General features: G+C 36.9%; 1 protein-coding gene across 1 annotated transcript in view; it reads right to left on the minus strand.

Annotated features, from left to right (window-relative positions):
• KHDRBS3 (KH RNA binding domain containing, signal transduction associated 3) overlaps window positions 1-26,676 on the minus strand; it is a 259,539-nt gene that overhangs the window by 122,226 nt on the left and 110,637 nt on the right. The window contains 1 exon segment of the mRNA XM_074264910.1: window positions 22,093-22,211. Within this exon segment, the coding sequence (XP_074121011.1) occupies window positions 22,093-22,211 (119 nt within the window).

Consider the following 26,676-nt stretch of genomic DNA (forward strand, 5'->3'; position numbering starts at 1 on the left):
CAATTTAAATGTGCGCTTAAGGCTGTCTTTGTAATTATACAGGACTTATTCGCAACCACAATCAAAGACCACAGGTCCTGGAATCATATCTATTGACAATCAAAAGAATTCATGAACTGATGCTAAGTGAAATGAGCAGATCATTGTACACAGCAACAAGATTATACAATGATCAGTTCTGATGGATGGGGTAGCTTTTTTCAAATGGTCTTGTGATGCAGACATCTGCATTCAGATAAAGGACTGTGGGGGACAGTGTGGACCCACAACATGGCATTTTCACCTCTGTTGCTGGTGTTGACTTTTTTTTTCTCATTTTTTTCCCTTTCTGATCTGAATTTTTTTTTTTTTCCCGCAGCATAATTGTGGAAATATGTATAGAAGAACTGCACATATCTAACATATGTTGGATTATTTGCTGCCTGGGAGAGAAGGTAGGTGGGGAGAAGGGAAAAAAAATTTGGAACACAAGGTTTTGGCAGAGTGAATGTTGAAAAGTACCTATATATATTTTGAAAATAAAAGCTCTTATTTAAAAAAAAAAGAAAAAAGATAAGACAAAAAAGGCAGGTTTTAAGGTAACTGGTAGAAATCAAACCTGGATACAGGAAGTTCATTAACTGATACTTTAAGATCTAGCCAAAATCACTTAATCTCTCAATGCACTCTTCTAGCTAACTTATAAAATTCAGATTTGTAAAGTAAATTGGTGGAGGGAATTTCTTTACTTGAGAGTTCTGTATACTTACTTTCAAAAATTTAAGATTCACTTTGCATTCAAATGCATTTTTAAAATTTTAAATTCCAAATTCTCTCCCTCTAGTCCATCCCTCATCCTACTTTGAGAAGGCAATTTGAAACAAAAGCTTTGGCAAGGGTGAATGTTGAAAACTATTTTTGCATGTATTTTGAAAATAAAAAGGTATTATTAAAAGTTTTTTTAATGAAAATGCTACTCCCTCCCTCCCCTCCTTCCTTGCGCGTGCTCTCTCTCTCTCTCTCCTCTCCTCTCTCTCTCTCTCTCTCTCTCTCTCTCTCTCTCACTCACACACACACAACACACACACACACACACACACACACACACACACACACACAAACTAGGCCTATGGTAAAAAATATCATATCCAGCAAAATTAAGCATAATATTAAATGAAAAAAAGGACATTCAACGAACTTTCCAGGACTTTCTTTCAACTAAATCTGAATTAAGTAAAAAAATTAACCTGTTCCTGGAGAGAGATATATGAACTGATGCTGAATGAAATGAGCAAGACCAAGAGATCATTATATACTTCAACAACAATACTGTATGATGATCAATTCTGATGGACGTGGCCCTCTCCAACAATGAGATGAACCAAATCAGTTCCAATAGAGCAGTAATGAACTGAACCAGCTACACCCAGCAGAATTCTGGGAGATGTCTATGAACCACTACATAGAATTCCCAATCCCTCTATTTTTGTCTGCCTGCATTTTAGATTTCCTTCACAGGCTAATTGTACACTATTTCCAAGTGTACAGCAAAACAACTATTTGGACATGTGTACATATATTGTATTTAATTTATACTTTAAACATATTTAACATGCATTGGTCAACCTACCATGGGGCAGGGAGGAAGGAGGGGAAAAATTAGAACAAAAGGTTTGGCAATTGTCAATGCAATAAAATTACCCATGCATATATCTGGTAAATAAAAACTATTATAAAATAAATTTAACCTGTTAAGCGCCAATGTACAATATTAATTTCAAGGAACAAGGACAAATCATTTACGTTTTTAATAAGGAAATGTATTCCGTATTTGTAAGATTAACTCAGTAACTGGATAGCTCAAAAGAAAGATACAAATGAGGTGCAGAAGAATAGACACAGAGGTTTTAGAGGAGGGGAGGGATTCTGAACCTCTGTGTCTATTCTTCCTCTGCACCTCATTTGGAGGTAATGGGTTAAGAAGACAAGGGCAGGACTCATGGGTGCAGTAGAAAATTAAGTGATAGCAAGGGAAATTAAGGAGCTGAATTAAAGTAGAAAATTTAGGCGGAGGAAGGGAGGGAGAGAGGAAGAGAGAGAGGAAGGGAGAGAGGGGGGGAGAGAGAGAGAGAGAGAGAGAGAGAGAGAGAGAGAGAGAGAGAGGAGAGAGAGGAGAGGGGGAGAGAGAGAGAGAGAGAGAGAGAGAGAGAGAGAGAGAGAGAGAGAGAGAGAGAGAGAGAGAGAGAAGAGGAGAGAGAAGAGAGAGAGAGAGAGAGAGAGAGAGAGAGATTAAGTAAATATATCTATATGTAACCTGCTTGGGGGAAGTGGTAGGGATGAAAAGGAACAAAAAAGAATAAATAAAAAGAAAGTTCATGGCAGAGAACAAAACATTAACCCACAAGGAAGCAAAGATGGACACCCATGAATATAATTTCTACTACTATCACACATCCTTTAATAAAGTGGAACTATTGTTATATATTTTGAATCCTCCCTGATATTTTGATGGGACACATGACAATGTTCTGTTCTGTTTTGTTTTGCTTTGTTTTATTTTCCTTTTCTATCTTTTTTCTATTCTGTTTTTTTTAAATAAATAGAAAGTTTAATTTTAAGAAAAGTAATAATAAAGGAATCACAAGGTGAAATTGAAAAAAATTAAATATATCAATCTAATAAAAATAGAAAAATATTCAATAGCATAGATTTGTTATTTTGTATGCTTCATTTATACAACTAAAACGAAATTATCAGTGGAAGATTTCTTTGAGCACTTCTAAGGACAGTTAAATGTGTAGTAACCTGAAAGTGTTACTATACTTCATTTGAGTTGAATGATATACTATATTGAAGACAAAATAATACCATTTCATAGGTGGAATTTAAATTAAAATTTCATTTCAGAGATAAATATGCTTCAAGGATATGATATTTTTATATCAATTAGTCAAGTTTAATGCATGTCAACATTAAAATAATGTTCACAAAGTCATGAAAAAAAGGGAGGGCTATTTTCCAAGTACAGCTATATGACTTTTAATTGTAATATTTAGGGGAAAAATAACAGGAGCAAGATTATAAGAAAAAGGCCATTCATTTATATGAAAAAAAAATAATGAATTTTATCCACTGAAACACTTAAGCAGTTGGCTGGATCCAAGGAAATAACTTATAATAAATCAAGAAACTGAACTCAAACATTATAGGACTGCCTTTACCCTTTACTATCTAACCCTTCCCAACTTTGCTGTCAATTGCCCTTTTTTCACTTTTTTAACCAGACACAGACTTTCCCATCAGTGCCCCTTTTTGATTTTTCTATGAAGGGTTGCTCTGATCCAGCAGATGCACTGCAGGATGCATCCAAAGAATTTGATTTTATCTTCACAACAACCACGAGAGACAGTATATATTATTCCTGCTTCATAATTAGGAAACTGAAAAATACACAGCTTAACTGACTTTCCCAAGGTCACACAACTAATAAATGAATGTAGCTAAATTTGAACTTCAAGGCCAGAAGCTCTATCAGATTTCTTTTACACATGTTGTCTTTTTCACTTAATAGTGTGACTGAGTTTCTTAGGGGCCAGAAACTGCATTCTTTTTCTGTTATCTTTCTAGTACTTAGTACAAAGTATGCACTTTGCTGTTGTTCAATCATGTTTCAATCATTCCCAACTTTTTGTGACCCTATTTGGAGTTTTCTTGACAAAGATACTACAGTGGTATGCCATTTCCTTCTCCAGAGCATTTGCCAGATGAGGAAACCAAAGGAAACAGGATTAAGTGACTTGCCCAGGCTGACAGATACAGATCCTTAAGTGTCTAGAGGCCAAATTTGAACTCAAAGACAAATCTTCCTGACTCTAGGTGTAGCACTCTATCCACAGTACCATTTAACTATCCTATGGTACAATTTAAGGATATCATTAAATGCCTTTTCATCTGATATAGTCTATTTTCCTAAAATTTAAAGGAGAAATAAACTACCACCTTTTCTAGCATATTTTGCCAAAATCTTCACTCAATGATCAAGAATAGATCAAATAAACATCTAAAGTCTCTTTCAAGTTCCTTTTAAAATCCTTAACATAGTATACAATTTAAATTTTTAAAATTTCTACTCTGTATTCAATGGAAACCCACTTTCCAATTTTGAATTACTTTTAATTCAGACAATCATTACTTCCTTGCTTTTACAGGAAAAGAAGGAAAAAGTGATTTTCTGTTCTTTCAAGAAAACATTTGTGATTAATATCTATCTAGATAATATTTTCCTCCCACTTGTAAGCTTTTCAGATGCTACACAGACTATATCTCTCCATGATAATGCAAGGCATTAATTTATGTAAGCAAAATTTGCTTAACCCCTCTTCTACTAAAAGCTCAGAATCTTCCATTAGCTTAGCAAGAGAGCACTCTTATACCACCTAAAATATTGCATCTGTGGAAGGAAAGACGACTACCCCACCATAATTCTCATTAATATTTTTCACTAAGATTCTAATTGGAATCTAAGAACTTGCTTTAAATACTGTAATAAACATTCTTATTTTGGAAATAAGTTTTACTACACAACACAGTCCCATCTATATCTAAAACTCTGAGTTTCTATTACTATTTACTTCAAACAGAAGATTTATTAAGTTATGACTAAGAAGTACTTCTATTCTACAGAACATAACATAACATGAAGGTTTTGTCTTAATATCCTAATCACTTAATTGTTCTTATGCTCAAATATCCCAAAAGACAAACATCTTTTTCACATACTGAAAAATCCTTCTGCCATTTCTAACTTATAAACACAAGGAGATATTTAGAGATTAAGAACAAAGAGAAATAAGGTGGATTGAACTAATGAATACAATTGAATTCTGTTTGCATTAGGGTACAGTTGGATCATTCTAACTGCCAATTAAAGTAAGCTGAACAAATTATCTACCCCATCATCAAAAGAAGCAGGAAGCCTTCCCTAAATAAATTAAAACTTCATTGGAATCCCTGGTGACTGAGCACAAAGCCTTGAGCCCTGTAGCAAACACGTTATTTGCCATAGACACTGTGGTTAGTAAAAAGGAGTTATCAAATAATAAAACTATTTATTCAAAAGAAAAGAATTATGCTTTATATTGAGGGCATAAAAACAAAGCAAAAATCAGTCCCTGGTCTCAAGGAACTTATAATGCATTGGGGAGATATGACATGTACAAAGATAAACAATATACTTAGTAAGATATATAGATATAATATATGTATGTATATATATATGTGTGTGTGTGTGTGTGTGTGTGTTTATATAAATAAAATTATATAGACATAGGTATGTATATATTGTGTATATGTGCCAAACACACATATAAATATATATACAAACATACACATATGTGTGTATGTGGGCCTGTGTGTATAAAAGTTTTCTGCGGAGGTAGGGAATGGTAAAACTCAGGAAAGAACTGAGCCCTGTAGAAAATCAGAGGTTCACAGAGCCAAGGAGAAGTAAAGGTAGAGACTCTCCCAACTTTTCCCCCCAAACTGCTCCAAATTCCTTTAAATAATGACTCTAAACAAATTTTAGAATGTCAGCATACACAAAAAGAAGGAGCAGAATATTTTCCAGCTAAAGCAACTAAAAAGGTTTGTGACACCAGCATGGGAGTCCAATGGGCACTTCAGGTGCAGGCCCAACTTCAGCTAAGTAGGACCTCTCATTCAGCGTTAATAAGGGGAGTTTCTAGACCTCTTAGTCCAGGACTTGGAAGGTCAGCAGAAAAAGTCTGGGGAGCCTGGGTAGGAGTCCCGCACCCACTCATAGGCCCAGATCCTGGCACAGCCTCAGCTCCACCAGCACATGAGATTTCACAGTCACAGTGGGGCAGCAACCCTCCTCACAGCTCCAGGGCAAAACAAAGGGCTTGTGGTTAGATTCCTAGAAATCTCTGAAAACAGCTGCACCAAACCCCAAAGGTAGGAACAGGGCACCTCCACCCTGGAAACTGGCACCTACTTTAACAAAGAGTTAAAAGTCAAGTAATAGGCTAGGAAAATGAGCAGACAACAGAAAAAGTTTTTGACCATTGAAAGTTTTTATGTTGATAAGGAAGATCAAAACACACTCAGAAGATGATAACAAAATCAAAGCTCCTCCATCCAAAGTCTCCAAGAAAAATAAGAATTGGGATCAAGTGATGGAGGAGCTCAAAAGGGATTTTAAAAATCAAGTAAGAGAGATAGAGGAAAAATTAGGAAAACAATTGAAAGTGGTACAAAAGGACATACAAAAAGCTGATGAGAGAAATGTCTTATTAAAAAGCAAAATTGGCTGACTGGAAAAGGAGGTGAAAGGGAAAAGCACCCCAAATGGGACCATGAGAAACATAATTTTGAATCTTTGAGTTAGAAGTTTATTATTAGTTCTTCACTCCCTACTGCAAATGGTATTCTTACACCCCCAGATGTGGACAAGCTTAAAGAAATACTGCTTGCTGCTGCCTGAGAATTATCCCCTTAGTGATAACTTTTTATTTTGCCTCTTGTTTAGAATAGAAATTTCTTTATTATGACAAATTGATCAAGAAACATTTTGATGTCTCTTCTTCCTATAAATATGTGGCCCTGAGACCACTCATTCGCTGACTTCCCTGTTCTGGTGGGGTGCAGTCGCTAGCTAGCAATAAACGCTCATAAATTTTCATTATTTTGGCTGCTGTTTTTCCTCTCGCCTGGGTACTTCATTTGGAGGCCCCCCACTGAGATAGCCTTGGCTCTGTTTTGACAGCAGTCCCTTTCCCTGCAGGGCAAAGGGGGATTGCTGTCTCTAGAGGGTGGCCAACAAGAGACATTCCTTGGCCTCAGACTTTGGTCATCCATCCTTGTGGATCAGGAAAGGAGACATAAATTTGACTCAATTGGCTTTCAGAGTTCTGGGAACTGGTTTGTTTCTGGGTGAGTACTCAAGGATTGTAGGTCATTTATGCTGGACACAGCAATGAGTAAGGCCTACTGGGCTCCCCAGGACACTGGCAGAGTGCCCTGCTGGTTTGGTTGTCTGTTGTGTTCCAGAATTGTCTGTCTACTGTCTCTTTGTGCTTAAGTGTACTTGTGTATATCTGGTTCTGAATGCCAGTGGCACAACTCTGGTTCTGAGTGCCTTTTGGCACTATCTAGTTCTCTGGGCATTCTCTGTGAAGGCAGAGGAATGCACCAAAGAGAGGCTGGGAAGCCTAAAAAGCTCCCATTTGGATTCTGGGAGAGAAGACTTTTCAGCTGCAACAACTTCCCTCAGGGCTATTTTATAGTTTTTGAATAGCCCCTAGTCTATATATGTTAAATGTTTGTTTAATGTTGTAATTGTGCCCCTATGTCTGTGTCATTTGTGTTCTGTGTCTGTGACAGTATCTGCCTGTTGTGTTGATTTAAAGAGCTCTGTTAAGTTTTAAGAACAATGGTTAAGAAATTTGGCAATTGGTTGCAACTATGTTTGGTAAAAAAACAAAAACAAAAACAAAAACAAAAAAAAACAAAACTTGACTATTTTAAACTGGTGGGGAAGTTTTCCCTGAAAAGCAGGTTTTCAAAGCCTTCTAGAGAGGAGCAATGATAATAAAACCTTATCTGCTTAATGTCACCTGGGAAAAAGAAATTTATGCTAGTGACTTTGAAACACTCAGGCAGAAAGAAGAAAAACTTAAAAAAAAAAACAAACAAAACAAAAAAAAAAACTATTTGGTTTGCTTCTGAAACATTGGGTAAATTGTTAACATTATGGGTTGTTTGCTGGACATGTGGATTTTATAGAGTTATTTAGCTATTTACTGCATTGTGAATCTTAAAACTTTCTGAAGGGAAAAGGAACGGAGAATGATGATGATTTATAAAAGATTGATTTGTAGGAGCAGCTGTAGGTTTGAAGGGTTTTAGGAGTAAGGAAAGGGAAGGATTAAGTAGGAAGAGAAAAAAGGAAAGGTTTTAATGGAAGGATTTCTGTGTGGGGAAGCTTGAGTGGGAAGAGGAGGGAATCTTTTGTGCAGATTTAGCTCACCTTCCTTTCCTCCTCTTTCCCCCCATTAAGTGTGTTTCAGCCTTTTTTAACAAGTTGCAGCTGGCTAAGCAACTGTGATTTTAAAAGACAGCCTACATTTGTTTTTTGGTTTTTTTTGTTTGTTTGTTTGTTTGTTGTTGTTGTTGGTTTTTTTTTTTTTTTGATACATGATTTCCTTGGTTAAGGAATACAGAAGTATTTTTAAAAGTTTAATTGATGTTTTAAAAGATCTGAGATTCTTTTATGTGGTATTAGGATATTCTGTATAAGTTTTAATTGATTGTATTGATTGTATGCCCATCATTTAAAGGACTTCTAAAAATAATTTTGTCCTTTTGAAAATGTTTGTTATAGGTAATTTGGATTTTTTCTATGTATTAGGTATTTTAAAGCAAAATGATTTGTGTAATGTCAGACTTATGACATTGCCTACTTAAATATGAATGATGAATTGCGAACTTACTGGGACAAATTTCTTACTGTTATCAATATAAGGTCATGGTAAATACCTGTTTGGGATCTATCTGAACTTTGTTCATTGGAATTTTTTCTTGGAGGTAAAATTTGTTGGGCTTGTAATTAATATTTGTAGGGAGTTTTTAAGCTCCACCCTCTGATGGTTAGTTAACCTAATTGCTGTTTTTATAGGGACTATAGCTGACAGCCGTTTGGCTGTCCTGTGAGACAAGCATGTTTCTTTCCATGGGCAGCTGCTGGCCGATTTATTTTGGCCTCCCCATTTCTTGCAGCAGTCCTTGTGGACCAGTCTTTCTATCTCAGACTATCTTCGCCCCTAATTAGCTTGATGACATACGTCACTCCCTGCCCCTGATAGAAAGAAATGGGGAATTGGAAAATGGTTGATGAATGACTGTTAAACCCTGAATGGGTCATTTATTACTGTATTGAGATTGGGATGGAGATTGTTAAAATTGTGTAACTCCTGCTGTTACGTTTGAATGATTTTTAGGAAAAGTTAATGTGATATGTATAGGAATTCACTCTTGGGATTTATATGTGGGATGGTTATTTGACTATTTTTTTTTGGGGGGGGATAATTCTATTTACCTAAAAGGGAGGGAAGAAGAGATAGGAAATTGGGGAAAGAAGAAGAATAGGACCCCCTAGTTTCCTGTTCACTTTGCCCTAAATACTTCTGCCTATATCCTATATCACTTGTTCAGATTGAATTAGAAGTCCTTTAAGCAGTCCTTTCTGCTTAAACCTACTGGAATGTGACTGCTAGTTATGCTTTAAACTTTGAAACCCCTTATTTTGTTGGAGTTGCTCTGGCAGACTCAGTATTTGGCATTTTTTTTTTTTTTTAAACAATCAGAAATCAGGCACCTTGGGACTTGGCAGTCTCCAGTCCTATAACCCCAGGTTTTTAACTGATGTCTCAAAGGACATTTCAGGCCTCTAAAGTCCGGAGTTTGCCTGCCTTGATGGTCTAACTGTGCATACTCTCATAGCTCTGTTCAGAAATCTGTATCCTGGGTGGAAACAGTGGAACTACGCCAGGCCTCACCCTTCTCCCCTGGACTGGGTCACTCCTCTGAATGGGCAGCACGACTGTCTTGAGCCCTGCTGCTCTGTAAGCAGAGGCTGAGTCAAATGCCCAAATGACTGCAGACTACCTACCACAGTGAACTGTCCATCTTGAACTGGATTCTCTGGCTGAGATGGTGCTCCTGTCAAGTTGCAACAGGGAGCCTTTGGGGGGGAGAGACTTGCCCTTGCCCTATTAAGTCCTTGCATTTTTCTACTTCTATTTTAGTTCATTGGCTCAAATAGGGTTGGCCAATATTATGGTTCTGGAACCTTCCAGGTATCTAGGGGTAGTTAATTCAATGATTTGAACTGTTGTGCCACAGTTCCCTGAATGGCCCTACCTCAGTTTCCCTGAATTGTTCTGCCTCGGTCCCCCTGTTTGCAAACCCCACTCCTGTTCATTAGGGCCGATATAACTTAGAACTAGTTACTTGTACATGTGCCAACTCCAGATAAGGGAAGTTCAATGAAACCTATGAGCAACCAACTCTCCTACAGGCCTTGAGATCCTCTTGGCCAGGCTGATGGCCAGGGCTGATAGCATCCTGCAGAAGAACATGTGATTCTTCCAAAAGCCTTGTGGTATCCTTGTTTCCAGGACTCTCTAACTCACTTAGGTGGGACTCCCTTATAATAATCTGCTTTGCCATTTTTTTTTTCTCACCTGGAATGGAATCCCTCACTGAGACTGCTACCCACCGATGCCTAACCTGTGCCAAAGTGAACCCCACCTATCCCCCCACTGTGCCTGCCCTGCACCCCTGAGAGCTCATACCTGGGGAACACTGGGAAGTTGATTTCATGGACATGGAAGTTCAGGTTCAAGGGCATCGTTTTCTTGTGCTTTTTGTTGATACCTTCTCAGGATGGCCAGAAGCCTTTCCTGTAAATTTCTTGGTCATGGCCAAGAAATTTGTGACTGAGATAATACTCCAGTTCGGACTCCCTTCCTCCCTCAGGTCTCACAATGGCCCAGCTTTTGTTTCTAATGCTGTGAAGTCCCTGGCACAGGCCCTCAGGTTCAAGGGCACCTGCACTGTGCCATGGACCACATGATTTGGGTCAGGTAGAAGGAATGAATGGGACACTTGAAGAGCACATTTCTAAGCTCTGGTTGGGAACTGGTGAGACCTGGGTCAATGTTCCACCCCCATTCTTCCCCACAGGGGCAGGACCACTCTTATAATGTTGCTAATGATTCTCTTTTCGAGTCCCTACAGGCTCTCCAGGATACCCGGCAGCGGTCAGAGCTCTCTATCCCACCTCTTCCCAGCCTCCCCTGCCCCAGCCTGCTGGACTCAACCTCCACCCAGGGGACTGGATCTTGACCAGAAAATTTCCTCATGGCTCTGCATTGGAACCCTGCTGGATCGGCCCTCTCCAGATTATCCTCTCCAGTCCCTCAGCAGTGAAGGTGGCCGAACATAAGGTTTGGATCCAACGTTCACATGTGAGGCCTTGCCCTGCTCCCGACGCACCTGTAGGACCGGACTCAGTAAGATGGTGTTTTTGTATCTTATCCCCTTTTATGGCTTGAGTCTGCCTCTTGCTTCCCCCGTCCTGCTGGGAAAGCCCAGCCACTATTCTCCCCATGGATATGTGGGGACCCTAATGAGAACTATGGGGGAGGTGGAGGCCTGAAATGATACTTATGGGTAGCCATGGTTCTATCTGGACCTATGCCATCTCTTGGGAAAGACCTGGGATATCAGGTTTTATGTTGCAGGAAGAGATTTGGGAGCCCTGATCACAGTCCAAAGAAGGACCCTCCCAAGGGAAAACAACCGCATAGGCTCTAATGCAGTTATTAATCCCCCTCATTTACCCCAGAGACCAGCCAGGACCACTTCTCCTGGAGGGAGAAATCATGACAACACCCCCTCAGCCTCCACTTCCCGGAGGAACGCTGTTTCCCTATGAGACCTTTATGTCAGCCCTTGCTGAAATACACTGGATGATAAATCTGACCAGCCCCACCCTTGCCACAAGCTGCTGGCTCTGCCTAGACTGCCTAGACCTGCCCTCCCCACCTTGTGGGCATAGGCACCACCTGGGGGACAGAGACCCACTCCATTATATATATATATATATATATATATATATATATATATATATATATATATATATATATATATATATATATATATATATGTACACTATTTTAATGACCTAGAAAAAATAACAACAAAATTCATGAAAGAACAAAAGGTCAAGAATTTTAAGGGAATTAATGAAAAAAAAAATGAAGGTGGCCTAGCTGTACCTGATTTAAAATAATATTATAAAGCATCAGTCACCAAAACCATTTGGTATTGGCTAAGAAATAGACTAGAGCAGCAGTCACCAAAACCATTTGGTATTGGCTAAGAAATAAACTAGTTGATCAGTGGAACATAATAGGTTCATAGGACAACATAGTAACTACAGCAAACTAGTGTTTCACAAATCCAAAGACCCCAACTTTTAGGAGAAGAATTCATTTTTTGAAAAAAAAAACTGCTAGGAAAATTAGGCATTGACCCACACTTAACATTATTTACCAAGATAAGATCAAATGGGTACACGATTTGGGCATAAAGAATGAGATTATAAATAAATTAGATGAACATAGGCTAGTTTACCTCACAAGACTTGTGGAGGAAGGAATTTGTGACCAAAGAAGAACTAGAGATCATTACTGATCACAAAATAGAAAATTTTGATAGTTAAAAAGTTTTTGTACAAACAAAACTAATACAGACAAGATTAGAAGGGAAGTAATGAACTGGGAAAACATTTTTACCGTTAATGATTCTGATAAAGGCCTCATTTCCAAAATGCATAGAGAATTGACTCTAATTTGTAAGAAATCAAGCCATTCTCCAACTTATGAATGGTCAAAGAATATGAACAGATTTTCATATGATGAAATTAAAACTAGTTTTAATCATATGAAAGTGTTCCAAATCATTATTGCTCAGAGAAATGCACATTAAGATAACTCTGAGATACCACTACACACCTGTCAGGTTGGCTAGAATGGCAGGGAAAGATAATGCGCAATGTTGGAGGGAATGTGGGAAAACAGGGACACTGATACATTGTTGGTGGAACTGTGAATGGATCCAACCATTCTGGAGAGCAATTTGGAACTATGTTCAAAAAGTTATCACACTGTGCATACCCTTTGACCCAGCAATGTTACTACTGGGCTTATATCCCAAAGAGATTTTAAAGTAGGGAAAGGAACCCACATGTGCAAGAATGTTTGTGGCAGCTCTCTTTGTGGTGGCTAGAAACTGGAAATTGAATGGATGCCCATCAATGGAGAATGATCCTTTTTCGTCTATCTGTCTGCCTTTTAAAATCTTTTATTTAAGCTTTTTTGAATTCATTTTGGGTCTGAGATCAAATTACATTTTCATTTGAACCTTCAAATGTAGCCATTTTGGTACTGTTATCCTTTCTTAGTGTATCCTGTCACCATAGTAACTTCTTATAGTCAAGTCCCTTTTGTTCTTCTTTTTTGCTCATTTTTTTTTCTGTCTTTTATGTGTATGTTGGGCTCTGGTCCTGCAGTTTCCCAAGCAAATTTTTGTGCTAAGGCTCAGGGTTTTCCTGCTGGTTTTCACTGGGCCACACATTGCAGGCTGGGCCCCTCCTTCTAGCTTGTACTCAGGGGTGGAACCTTCCTATGAGGCTCCCTTAAGTTTGGGATTACTTACTTAGCTGGCCACAGGGGTGGGATCTTGCAATTATATAAATGTTTTTGTTTACAGGAAACAAAATGAAGCATTGGGAACCTGGAGAAGTCTAGAAGATATGGACTTGCAGATTCTTCTGGGTCCAGATTTCGAATTTTTTTAAGTCTAGGTTTTAGTTTTATTTTTTAAAATTAATTTTATAATTATAACATTTTTGACAGCACATATGCATAGGCATTTATTCATTTATTCATTCATTCATTTATATATTTGCTTGCTTATTTATTTATTTATTTTATTTTATTTTTTTATTTATTTAACAGCATTATCCCTTGTACTCCCTTCTGTTCCAAGTTTTCCCCCTCCTTCCCTCCATCCCCTCCCCTAGATGGCAGTCATTCCCATACATATTAAATATCTTATAGTATATCCTAGGTACAATATATATGTGCAGAACCGAATTTTGTTGTTGCAAAGGAAGAATTATATTTGGAAGGTAAAAATAATCTGGGAAGAAAAACAAACAAACAAAAACGCTCACAGTTTACACTCATTTCCCAGTGTTCCTTTTCTGGGTGTAGCTGATTCTATCCATCACTGATCATTTGGAATTGGATTAGCTCTTCTCTATGTTGAAGATATCCACTTCCATCAGAATACATCCTCATAAAGTATCATTGTTGAAGTGTATAATGATCCCCTAGTTCTGCTCGTTTCACTCAGCATCAGTTGATGTAAGTCCCTCCAAGCCTCTCTGGATTCCTCCTGTTGGTCATTTCTTACAGAACAATAATATTCCATAACATTCATATACCATAATTTACCCAACCATTCTCCAATTGATGGACATCCATACATTTTCCAGTTTCTAGCCACTACAAAAAGGGCTGCCACAAACATTTTGGCATATACAGGTACCTTTCCCCTTTTTAGTATTTCCTTGGGATATAGGCCTAGTAGTAGCCCTGCTGGGTTCAAAGCGTGTGAACAGTTTGATAACTTTTTGGGCATAATTCCAGATTGCTCTCCAGAATGGCTGGATTCTTTCACAACTCCACCAACAATGCATCAGTGTCCCAGTTTTTCCACATCACCTCCAACATTCATCATTATCTATCCTTGTCATCTTAGCCAATTTGATAGGGGTGTAGTGGTATCTCAGGATTGTCTTAATTTGCATTTCTCTGATCAATAGTGATTTGAAACACTTTCACATGAGTGAAAATAGTTTTAATTTCATCATCTGAAAATTGTCTTTGACCTTTGACCATTTATCAATTGGGGAATGGCTTGATTTCTTATAAATTAAAGTCAATTCTCTGTATATTTTGGAGATGAGGCCTTTATCAGAACCTTTAACTGTAAAAATGTTTTCCCAATTTGTTACTTCCCTTCTAATCTTGTTTGCATTAGTTTTGTTTGTGCAGAAACTTTTCAATTTGGTGTAATCAAAATTTCTATTTTGTGATCAATAATGTTCTCTAGTTCTCCTTTGGACACAAATTCCTTCCTCCTCCACAAGTCTGAGAGGTAAACCATCGCATGTTCCTCCAATTTATTTATGATTTCGTTCTTTATGCCTAAATCTTGAACCCATTTTGATCTTATCTTAGTATGTGGTGTTAAATGTGGGCCCATGCCTAGTTTCTGCCATACAAATTTCCAGTTTTCCCAAGCAGGTTTTGTCAAATAATGAATTCTTATCCCAAAAGTTGGGATCTTTGAGTTTGTCAAACACTAGATTGCTATTTTTATTCACTATCTTGCCCTGTGAACTTAACCTATTCCACTGACCAACTAGTCTATTTCTTAGCCAATACCAAATGCTTTTGGTGACTGTTGCATTATAATATAGTTCTAGATCAAGTACAGCTAGACCACCTTCATTTAATTTTTATTTTTCATTACTTCCCTTGAAATTCTCGACCTTTTGTTGTTCCATATGAATTCTATTGTCATTTTTTCTAGGTCATTAAAATAGTTTCTTGGGAGTCTGATTGGTATAGCACTAAATAAATAGATTAGTTTAGGGAGTATTGTCATCTTAATTATATTCACTCGGCCTATCCAAGAGCACTGAATATCTTTCCAATTATTTAAATCCGACTTTATGTTTGTGGCAAGTGTTTCGTATTTTTGCTCATATAGATTCCTGACTTTCCTTTGGTAGATATATTCCCAAATATTTTATATTATTGACAGTTATTTTGAATGGAATTTCTCTTTGTATCTCTTGCTCTTTGATTGTGTTGGTAATGTATAAAAAGGCTGAGGATTTATATGGATTTATTTTGTATCCTGCTACTTTGCTAAAGTTCTGAATTATTTCTAATAGCTTTTTAACAGAGTCTTTGGGGTTCTCTAAGTATACCATCATGTCATTTGCAAAGAATGATAGTTTGATTTCCTCATTTCCTACTCTAATTCCTGGAATCTCTTTCTTGGCTCTTATTACTGAGGCTAGCGTTTCTAATCTAGTGTTTTCTAGTGTTTTCTATTCTATTGAATAGTAATGGTGATAGTGGGCAACCTTGGTTCACTCCTGATCTTACAGGGAAAGTTTCCAGTTTATCGCCATTGAATATGATGATGTTTTCTGACGATTTTAAATATATGCTCCTTATTTTAAGGAATAGTCCATTTATTCCTATACTTTCAAATGTTTTTAGTAGGAATGGATGTTAGATTTTATCAAATGCTTTTTCTGCATCTATTGAGATGATCATATGAGTTTTATTAATTTCATTATTAATATGGTCAATTATATTAATACTTTCCTGATATTAAACCAGCCCTGCATTCCTGGTATAAATCCCACTTGGTCATAATGTATTATCCTGGGGATTATTTTCTCAAGTCTTTTTGCTAATATCTTATTTAAAAATTTAGCATCAATATTCATTAAGGAAATTGGTCTATAGTTTTCTCAGTTTTCAATCTACCTGGTTTAGGTATCAGTACCATGTCTGTGTCATAAAAGGAATTTGATAGGACTCCTTCAATCCCTATTTTTTCAAATAGTTTATATAGCATTGGAGTTAGTTGTTCTTTAAATGTTTGGCAGAATTCACATGTAAATCCATCTGGTCCTGGGGATTTTTTCTAAGGGAGTTGGTTAATAGCTTATTCCATTTCTTTTTCTGAGATGGGACTATTTAGACTACTTACTTCTTCCTCTGTTAATCTGGGCAAGCTATATTTTTGAAGGTATTCTTCCATTTCCTTTCAGTTATTGAATTTATTGGCATAAAGTTGAGCAAAGTAGCTCCTAACTATTGTTCTAATTTCCTCTTCATAAATGGTGAGTTCTCCCTTTTCATTTTCAAGACTAACAATTTGCTTTTTCTCTTTCCTTTTTTTAAATCAGATTTACTAAGGGTTTGTCCATTTTGTTGGTTTTTTCATAGAACCAATTAAATCTCCCCTTTTATTTTTAGAATTTCAAGTTTCATGTTTGTCTGGGGGTTTTTAATTTGTTCCTTTTCTAGCAATTTTAGTTGTAAGCCCAATTCTTTGAGCCTCTCTTTCTCTATTTTATGCAAGGAGACCTCTAGAGATATAAAATTTCCCCTTATTACTGCTTTGGCTGTATCCTATACATTTTGGTATGATGTCTCATTATTGTCATTTTCTTGGGTGAAGTTATTAGTTATGTCTATGATTTGCTATTTCACCCAATCATTCTTTAGTATGAGATTATTTAGTTTCCAAATTAGTTTTGGCCTATTTTCCCCTGGCTTTTTATTGAATGTAATTTTCATTGCATCGTGGTCTGAAAAGTATGTATTTATTATTTCTGCCTTACTGCATTTGAGTTTGAGGTTTTTATGTCCTAGTATATGATCAATTTTTCTATAGGTTCCATGAACTGCTGAGAAGAAAGTATACTCCTTTCTGTCTCCATTTAGCTTTTGCCAAAGATCTATCCTATTAAACTTTTCTAGTATTTTATTTACCTTTTTGACTTCTTTCTTATTTTTGTGGTTTGATTTATCTAATTCTGAGAGTGCAAGGTTGAAATCTCCCACTATTGTAGTTTTGCTATCTATTTCTTTTTGCAGCTCTCTTAATTTCTCTTTTAAGAATTTAGATGCTACACCACTTGGTGCATATATATGTTTAATATTGATACTGCTTCATTATATATGCTACCCTTTAGCAGGATATAATGCCCTTCCTTATCTCTTTTAATTAGATCAATTTTTGTTTTTACTTGATCTGAGATGAGGATGGCTACCCCTGCTTTTTTGGCTTCACCTGCTTAGTAGATTTTGCTCCACCCTTTCCTTTCAGTTTGAATGTATCACCTGGTTTCAGGTGTGTTTCCTGTAAACAACATATAGAAGGATTCTGGCTATTAATCCAGTCTGCTAACTGCTTCCTCTTTATAAGGGAGTTTACCCCATTCACATTTATGGTTAGAATGACTAATTCTATATTGCTTACCATCCTGTTAACCCCTGCTTATGCTTTTCCCCTTTCCTTCCCTCTTACCCCCCTACCCAGTATTAAACTTGTGAACACCATTTGCTTTTCACAGCCCTCCCTTTTTAGTATCCCTCCCCCACTTTAAGTTCCTCTACCTATTTTACCCCTTTTTCTCACAATTTCTGTATTGCCTTCCCCTTAGCTTACTCCTTCTCTCTCATTTTTCAATGAAGTGGAAGAAGTTTCACCATAAATATGTCCTTTCTTTCTCTCAGATATAATAGATTACCTTTGCCTTTTCATGAGATGTAGTACCACCACTTTACCCTTTTTTATGATATAATTTCCTTTCCACCTCTAGTTTCTAGGACAAATTATATATGTGTTCTTTACATATCTTTATGGCAGAAATATATTTCTCAAGATTATTTTTACCTTTTTAGGAATCTCTTGAGTTCTGTATTTGAAGATCAAACATTTTGAGTAGGTCTGGTTTTTTCATTAAGGATAGATGGAATTCATTTATTTCGTTAAGTGTCCATTTTCTTCCCTGGAAAATGAGGCTCATTCTTGCTGGGTAAGTTATTCTTGGCTGCATACCAAGTTCCTTAGCCTTTCAAAATATCATGTTCCAGGCAACTTCGTTCTTTTAATGTGGACGCTGCTAGATCCTGGCATATCCTTATTGTGGCTCCTCCATATCTGAATTCCTTTTTTCTAGCAGCTTCCAGTATTTTTTCCTTCGTCTGATGGTTCTTGAACTTGGCCAATATATTTCTTGGCGTTTTGATTTTAGGGTCCCTTTCAGTAGGTGATCGATAAATTTTTTTCAGTGTCTATTTTACCCTCTGTTTCCAAAACATCTGGGCAGTTCTCTTTGATAATTTCCTGGAAAATAGTGTCCAGGCTCTTTTTTTCCTCACATTTTTAGGGAGTCCAATTATTCTCAAATTGTCTCTCCTGTATCTATTTTCCAGGTCTGTTGTCTTTCCAATAAGACACTTGACATTCTTTTCAATCGTTTCGTTTTTCTGGTTTTGCTTGACTACTTCTTGTTTTCTCCTTGAGTCATTCATTTCTACTTGTTCGATTCTAATTTTCAACGATGTATTTTCTTCACTCACTTTTTTTATATCTTTTTGTATTTGTCCAATTGAGGTTTTAAGTGAGTTTTTAATCTTCTATGGAATTTTTTTCCATTTCATCCATTTTATTCTTTAGAGAGCTGTTTTCTTTTTTCAGCTCACTAATCCTGCTTTCCTTGGAGTTGTTTACCTTTTCCAATTCACTAATTTTATTTCTCACTGATTTGATTTCTTTATCCACTCTGTCTTTAAATACGTGGAATGACTTCTCCAGGCTCTCTTGCCAAGCTTCACATTTCTCTTCTAGCTCTCTTGTAAGAGCCTTTTTGATTTCCTCTATGAGATCCTTTTGTATTGAGGGGCAGCTCATATCCCCCTTAGGGGATTCCTCTGGAGACAATCTGCTTTTAGTGGCCTCAGTATTTGAAGTCTGCTCTCTCTCCATACAGAAGCTGTCAATGGTTAGAGCCCTTTTGAATTTTTTGTTCATTTTGTCAGAGGGGAATCAAAGAAAACAAACTGACAAGAGAAAGAATTATTCTGTTTCTGGGGGGGGATGGGGCTGGATGGTGTTTCTGGGGTTCCTCTACAGACTGAGGGAGACAGCATCGAGGCATTAACAGGGCCGTGATGGCTGTGCTGAGTCTGTGCTCTGAGGCTCTGAGAATGTGCTGTGTCACTCCGGGTGGGGGTGGGAGTGGCCAGTCCTGAGAGATGCTAGCTTTCTGGGGTTTTATCCTTCACCTCTGGTAATTACACCTTCTCTGCTGCTCCTGGCTTGCTGCCAAGAAGGAGTATCCACTGTGGGGTAAAAGTTTTTTTCGCAGAAACTGAAGTGATTGTACCCCTCCCCTCTCCAGGCTGCAGTGTGAGCTGTCTAGTCTCGCTCTCACTGCCTGCCCTCAGTCTGTGCCCAGTCTGTTTGACCCTCCCCCGAGCAAACACAGACCTTCTCTGGCGAATTTCAAGGATGTCTTCTCTTGGTGATTATTTGTGGGTTTCTTTTCTGGTCAAGCATTAACTCCAAGGTTTGTCATGAAGTAAGTCCTGAGAGAAAACGCGGGGCTCAAGCAGCTGTCTGCCTCCATGCCGCCATCTTGGCCAGAAGTCATAATTGAACTTTTAACTGTTTTTTTCTAAACCCATCTCTCTTCCAAGAAATCAAGAAGCGCTTACTAAGCACCTACTATGTGCTAGGAATTGCACTAAGCACCGTAAATAAAAATAATAATAATTTTTTTTTTAAATCCTGCACCCAAAATAGGAAAAATCCAGTATGGGAAAGAATATACAAAGAAATATAAGCAAGATATAGATGTGATAAATGGGAAATAATTAATAGAATTGGAGAAGACTTCCATTTTAGTTGGGAGTTGAAAGAAGGTAGAAAGGTCATTAGGTATAGGAAAAAGCCAGAGAAAATGTCCAGAGCAGAAAGTTGGAATGTCTTATTCATGGATAGGAGGCTAGTGTCATTAGATGGAGGGTATAGGAGAGTTAGGTGTAAGAAGATAGAAGAGACAAGAGGAGACTAGGACTTTGAAAACCTTAAGAATACTTTGTATTTCATCCTTTAGGCAACAGTCAAATTACTAGAATTTACTGAGCAGAGGGGCTGAGTCAGCCCTATACTTTAGGAAAATCACTTAAGTGAGTATGTGGAGGATTAACTGTAATGGGGAGAAACTTGAGGCAGCCAATCCAGGAGGCATCTCCTATAATGGTCCATGTAAAGGGACCACTCCTAGAGTGGCAGTGAGAGACAAGGGAGGACATTTCAGAGAGGTTGTAAAGGTAAAATTGATGTTAGCAAAAACCTGAATAGTGTAACGTTAGGGGGAGAATAATAAGGCATCCAGAATGACTCCTGGGTTATATGCCTTTTTCTTACTTCCCCCATTTCTACCCAAAACCCTACCATACAGTTTGCAAGATTCATAACTTTGTAATTATGCTAGATTCCTAATTCTCCCTAACTTTACATATCAATTCCCTTTCCAAATCTTGACCTACTTTTAGATTTCTTGCATCTGAACCTTTTTTGTTCTTTTTTTTTTGTCAAGATACAACTTTCATCAACTCTCACCTAAAGTACTACAATACCTTTCTAACTTGTAGCTCTGCATCAAGTCACTCAACACTTCAGTGTATCCTACATGTGAAGCCAAAGTGATTTTACTTAACAGCAGATCTGGCCTTTTGAATCCCTTATATAACCAACTCCAATGACTTCATGAGCTTCAGGATAAAAAATGAATTCCCTTTCTGTTTTTTACATCTTTATACAACTTGGCCTTCCATTCTCAAATGGACTCTGGAATTCTGGGGTCAACTCAGCTATTTTCTCTTTTATTTCAATCTTTGTGACTTGCCACATGTCTGAAATATGTTCCCTCATTTGAAATTCAAAATCCCTCTCATCTTTTAAGATAAAGTTCAAGCAGTATTTTGTATATGATCCCTTCAATTTTTAATTCCTCCATTCCAAATTACACTGTCCATTTAACAGTGGAGCTAATTGTATTTTTCACTTTGTAGTTAAATATATAACTTTCCTATTTGAATATAAGCTATTTGTTGAGAGAATGCTTTTTTCCCTTTAATTTTTAGCACTAGCATGATTCCTGGAATATAATGGGTAGGTATTTAGTAAGTTGAGGGTATCCCAAAAGTCTCTACACAGTTTTACATTATCAAAGTATCCTGTAGGCAAAGATTTATTAACAGCACCAAAGTTTTTCTATTTATTTGTTTAGCTGAGCAGATTTTAGGCAACTATATTACTTTCTATCCAAGGTTGACTTGCAACTTTCATGAAGAATAATTAGAAGCAGAAATCAGCAATTCCATATATACAGTGGCTTAAATTATTAAGCACAAAATCTCTGGGTATTGCTTTTCAACAAAGAGAGAAGTGAAGTTTCAGTAAAATTAGTTCTTGTGGGAATGTAATGACCCATGCCTTCCTTATCCCTGGTCCTCTTATGTAATCCCTATGATTACCCAAAAAGTGAAATGGAAAAGTGGACCCAAAATGAAATGATTATCAGGCTCTAAATATAGATTTCTAAAACTTTATTTCATGTTGCTCCCTATTCAGAAACATAATGTTAGCTGTTTTTAGTAGTTTAGTAGCAAAAGTTGTCATGATTCATAATTTTATTAATGATAAAAAGCTTAAAGATTTCTAAAGTTATTTGTCTTTTGATGTCAAAATACAAAGAACAGCTTCAAGATTTTTGAAATAAAACAATCAAATTAAAATATTTCAAATAACACAAGAAACAGTAGCTCATTTAAGATTAATTAAACCACTTACCTTGGGGAATTGTTTTACAGGAATTAAAACTTTCTGCCCCAGCTTCATGTTTTTATTAATCACAACATCAATGTACTTTTCCTCCTCCTTACTTTCTCCTTTTTGAAACTTTTCAATTTCTGTAGGATAAATGAGATAAAAATCACATATGATGAAGCAGGTAATTTATTATTTATAGTCTATAAGTTACGAACCTAATCATCTTTATCATGGCTCAAAACACACAGAAAACAAAATGTGAAATGGATATGGAAGGAAATATCTATTTTGATACTTAAAATTTCAATGATAACTTTCAAAATATCAAAGAACATGTCAGTCAAATTGAAATTATTCATGATAATAAACAATATTAACCTAAGTAATGTGGAATTATTTTCCTAGGGATTTCCTGAATTTTATATATAGAAAAATAAGAACCATAAGAACCATAATCTATAAATTTACCTATATTTTAAAATTTTAGGACTTGATCTTAGATATGCCTTATAAGGAAAAAAGGAATGAGTCAATTATCTCTGCTCTTTGTATTTCTAGCATTTACAATACTGCCTTTGCACAGTGATCTTTTCATTCAATTCAAAATTCATTCAAAATGAGTGTTTCTGAATAGCTGAAGATAAGTAACATATCCACACCTAAAAACTCTTCCTAAAATGCATTTCCAATCTTTTAGCTGATAATAAGATCATAAGATTTTTTTTTAATGCAAAAACTTTTATTTATTTATTTATTTTTATTAAAGCTTTTTATTTACAACCCATAAGCATGTATAATTTTTGCAAAACCCTTGGAAAACCTTTTGTTCCAAATTTTCCCTTCTTTCCCCCTAACCCCCTCCCCTAGCTGGTAAGTAGTCCAATACATGTTAAAGATGTTAAAATACATGTTAAATCCAATATATGTATACATATTTATACAGTTATCTTGTGCACAAGAAAAATCAGATCAAGAAGGAAGAAAATGGGACTTCTGGCCAAGATGGCGGCGTGGAGGCAGACAGCTGCTTGAGCTCCTCGTTTTCTCTCAGAACTTACTTCATGACAAGCCTCTGACTTAATGCTTGACCCAGAAAGAAATCCACAAATTATCACCAAGAGAAGACATCCTTGAAAGTTGCCAGAAAAGGTCTGTGTTTGTTCAGGGGAGGGTCAATGAGACTGGGCGCAGACTGAGGGCAGACAGCCAGAGCAAGACAGGTAGCTCACACAGCTCAGACCTGAGGGGGAGGGGTGTGATCTCTGCCGTTTCTGTGAAAGGGCTTTTGCCCCAGTGTGGATGCTCCGTCTTGGCAGCAAGCCAGGAGCGGTGGAGAGGGTGTAAACACCGGAGGTGAAGATTAAAACCCCAGAAAGCCAGCGTCTCTCAGAGCCCGGCCACCCCCAACCCCCAACCCCCACCTGGACTGACTCGGTGCGTTCTCAGAGCCTCAGAGCGCAGACTCAGTACAGTCATTGCTGTTCTGTTAGTGGCTCTCTGCTGCCCTACCCCCAGTCTGTAGAGGAAGCCCATTAATACCATCCAGCCCTATCCCCCGCAAAACAAACCAATTGTTTCTCTTGTCAGTTTGTTTTCTTTGATTCCTGCTCTGACAAAATGAACAAAAAATTCAAAAGGGCTCTAACCATTGACAGCTTCTGTGTGGAGAGGGAGCAGACTTCAAATGCTGAGGAGACTAGGAACAGACTGTCCCCAGATGTATCCCCTGGGAGGGATATAAGCTGCTCCTCAATACAAAAGAACCTCATAGAGGAAATCAAAAAGGCTCTCACAAGAGAGCTGGAAGAGAAATGGGAAAAGGAAAGGGAAGCTTGGCAAGAGAGCCTGGAGAAGTCATCCCATGCATTCAAAGACAGAATGGATAAAGAAATCAAATCATTGAGAAACAAGATTAGTGAGCTGGAAAAGGTAAACAACTCCAAGGAAAACAGGATTAGTGAGCTGGAAAAGGTAAACAACTCCAAGGAAAACAGGATTAGTTAGCTGGAAAAAGAAATCAGCTCTCTAAAAAATAAAATGGATAAAATGGAAAAAAATTCCATAGAAGATAAAAACTCAATTGGACAATTACAAAGAGATATAAAAAAAGTGAGTGAAGAAAATACATCATTGAAAATTAGACTGGAACAAGTAGAAATGAATGACTCAAGGAGAAACCAAGAGGGAGTCAAGCAAAACCAGAGAAATGAAACAATTGAAAAGACTGTCAAGTACCTTACCAGAAAGACAACAGACCTGGAAAACAGATCCAGGAGAGACAATTTGAGGATAATCGGACTCCCTGAAAAATGGGAGGAAAAAAAGAGGTTGGACACCATTTTCGAGGAAATTATCAAAGAGAACTGCCCAGACGTTTTGGAAACAGAGGGTAAAATAGACATTGAGAAAGTTCATCGATCACCTACTGAAAGGGACCCTAAAATCAAAACGCCAAGAAATATAGTGGCCAAGTTCAAGAACCATCAGACAAAGGAAAAGATATTGGAAGCTGCTAGAAAAAAACAATTCAGATATGGAGGATCCACAATAAGGATAACACAGGATCTAGCAGCGTCCACATTAAAAGAACGCAGGGCCTGGAACATGATATTTTGAAAGGCTAAGGAACTTGGTATGCAGCCAAGAATAACTTACCCAGCAAGAATGAGCATCGTTTTCCAGGGAAGAAGATGGACATTTAACGAAATAAATGAATTCCATCTATTTTTGATGAAAAAACCAGACCTACATAAAAGGTTTGATCTTCAAATACAGAACTCAAGAGACTTCTAAAAAAGGTAAAAAGAAATCTTGAGAACTATACTTCTGTCAAAAAAATATGTAAAGAACATATGTACAATTTGTCTTAGAAACTAGAGGTGGTTTGTCTATTTTGTTGGTTTTTTCATAAAACCAACTCTTAGTTTTATTAATTAATTCAATAGTTTTTTTACTTTCAATTTTATTAATCTCACCTTTTATTTTTTGAATTTCAAGTTTTGTGTTTGTCTGGGGGTTTTTAATTTGTTCCTTTTCTAGCAATTTTAGTTGTAAACCCAATTCGTTGGCCCTCTCTTTCTCTATTTTATGCATGTAGGCCTGTAGAGATATAAAACTTCCCCTAATTACTGCTTTGGCTGTATCCCACACATTTTGGTATGATGTCTCATTATTGTCATTTTCTTGGGTGAAGTTATTAATTATGTCTATGATTTGCTGTTTTACCCAATCATTCTTTAGTATAAGATTATTTAGTTTCCAATTATTTTTTGGTCTATTTTCCCCTGGCTTTTTATTAAATGTTATTTTGATTGCATTATGGTCTGAAAAGGATGCATTTATTATTTCTGCCTTACTGCATTTGATTTTGAGGTTTTTATGCCCTAGTATATGATCAATTTTTGTATAGGTTCCATGAACTGCTGAGAAGAAAGTATATTCCTTTCTGTCTCCATTTAGCTTTCGCCAAAGATCTATCATATCAAATTTTTCTAGTATTCTATTTACCTCTTTGACTTCTTTCTTATTTATTTTGTGGTTTGATTTATCTAATTCTGAGAGTGCAAGGTTGAGATCTCCCGCTATTATAGTTTTGATATCTATTTCCTCTTGCAGCTCTCTTAATTTCTCTTTTAAGAATTTAGATGCTGCACCACTTGGTGCATACATGTTTAATATTGATACTGCTTCACTATTGATGCTTCCCTTTAGCAGGATATAATGCCCTTCCTTATCTCTTTTAATTAGATCAATTTTTGTTTTTGCTTGATCTGAGATGAGGATGGCTACTCCAGCTTTTTTGGTTTTGCCTGAAGCATAATAGATTCTGCTCCACCCTTTTACTTTTAGTTTGAATGTCTCATCCTGTTTCAGGTGTGTTTCCTGTAAACAACATATAGTAGGATTCTGACTTTTAATCCAGTCTGCTAACTGCTTCCTCTTTATGAGGCAGTTTGCCCCATTCACATTTATGGTTAGAAGGACTAATTCTATATTGCTTGCCATCCTATTAACCCCTGCTTATGCTTTTCCCCTTTCCTTCCCTTTTACCCTCCTATCCAGTATTAAACTGGTAAACACCACTTGCTTTTCACAGCCCTCCCTTTTTAGGATCCCTCCCCCACCTTAAAGATCCTCCCCTTATTTTACCCCTTTTCCTTGAAATTACTGTATTCCCTTCCCCTTAGCTTACTCCTTCCCTTTCACTTTTCAATGAAGTGGAAGAAGTTTCACCATAAATCGAATATGTCTATTGATACACGCTATGTTCATCTCCCTCCTTTCTTTCTCTTAGATATAATAGGTTACCTTTGCCTCTTCATGAGATGTAGTACCACCACTTTACACTTTTTTATGATATAATCTCCTTTCCACCTCTAGTTTCTAAGACAAATTGTACATATGTTCTTTACATATTTTTTTGACAGAAGTATAGTTCTCAAGATTTCTTTTTACCTTTTTTAGAAGTCTCTTGAGTTCTGTATTTGAAGATCAAACCTCTTATGTAGGTCTGGTTTTTTCATCAAAAATAGATGGAATTCATTTATTTCGTTAAATGTCCATCTTCTTCCCTGGAAAACGATGCTCATTCTTGCTGGGTAAGTT

This window comes from Sminthopsis crassicaudata, chromosome 1, assembly GCF_048593235.1.
Source record: "Sminthopsis crassicaudata isolate SCR6 chromosome 1, ASM4859323v1, whole genome shotgun sequence".
Classification (NCBI taxonomy): Eukaryota; Metazoa; Chordata; class Mammalia; order Dasyuromorphia; family Dasyuridae; genus Sminthopsis; species Sminthopsis crassicaudata.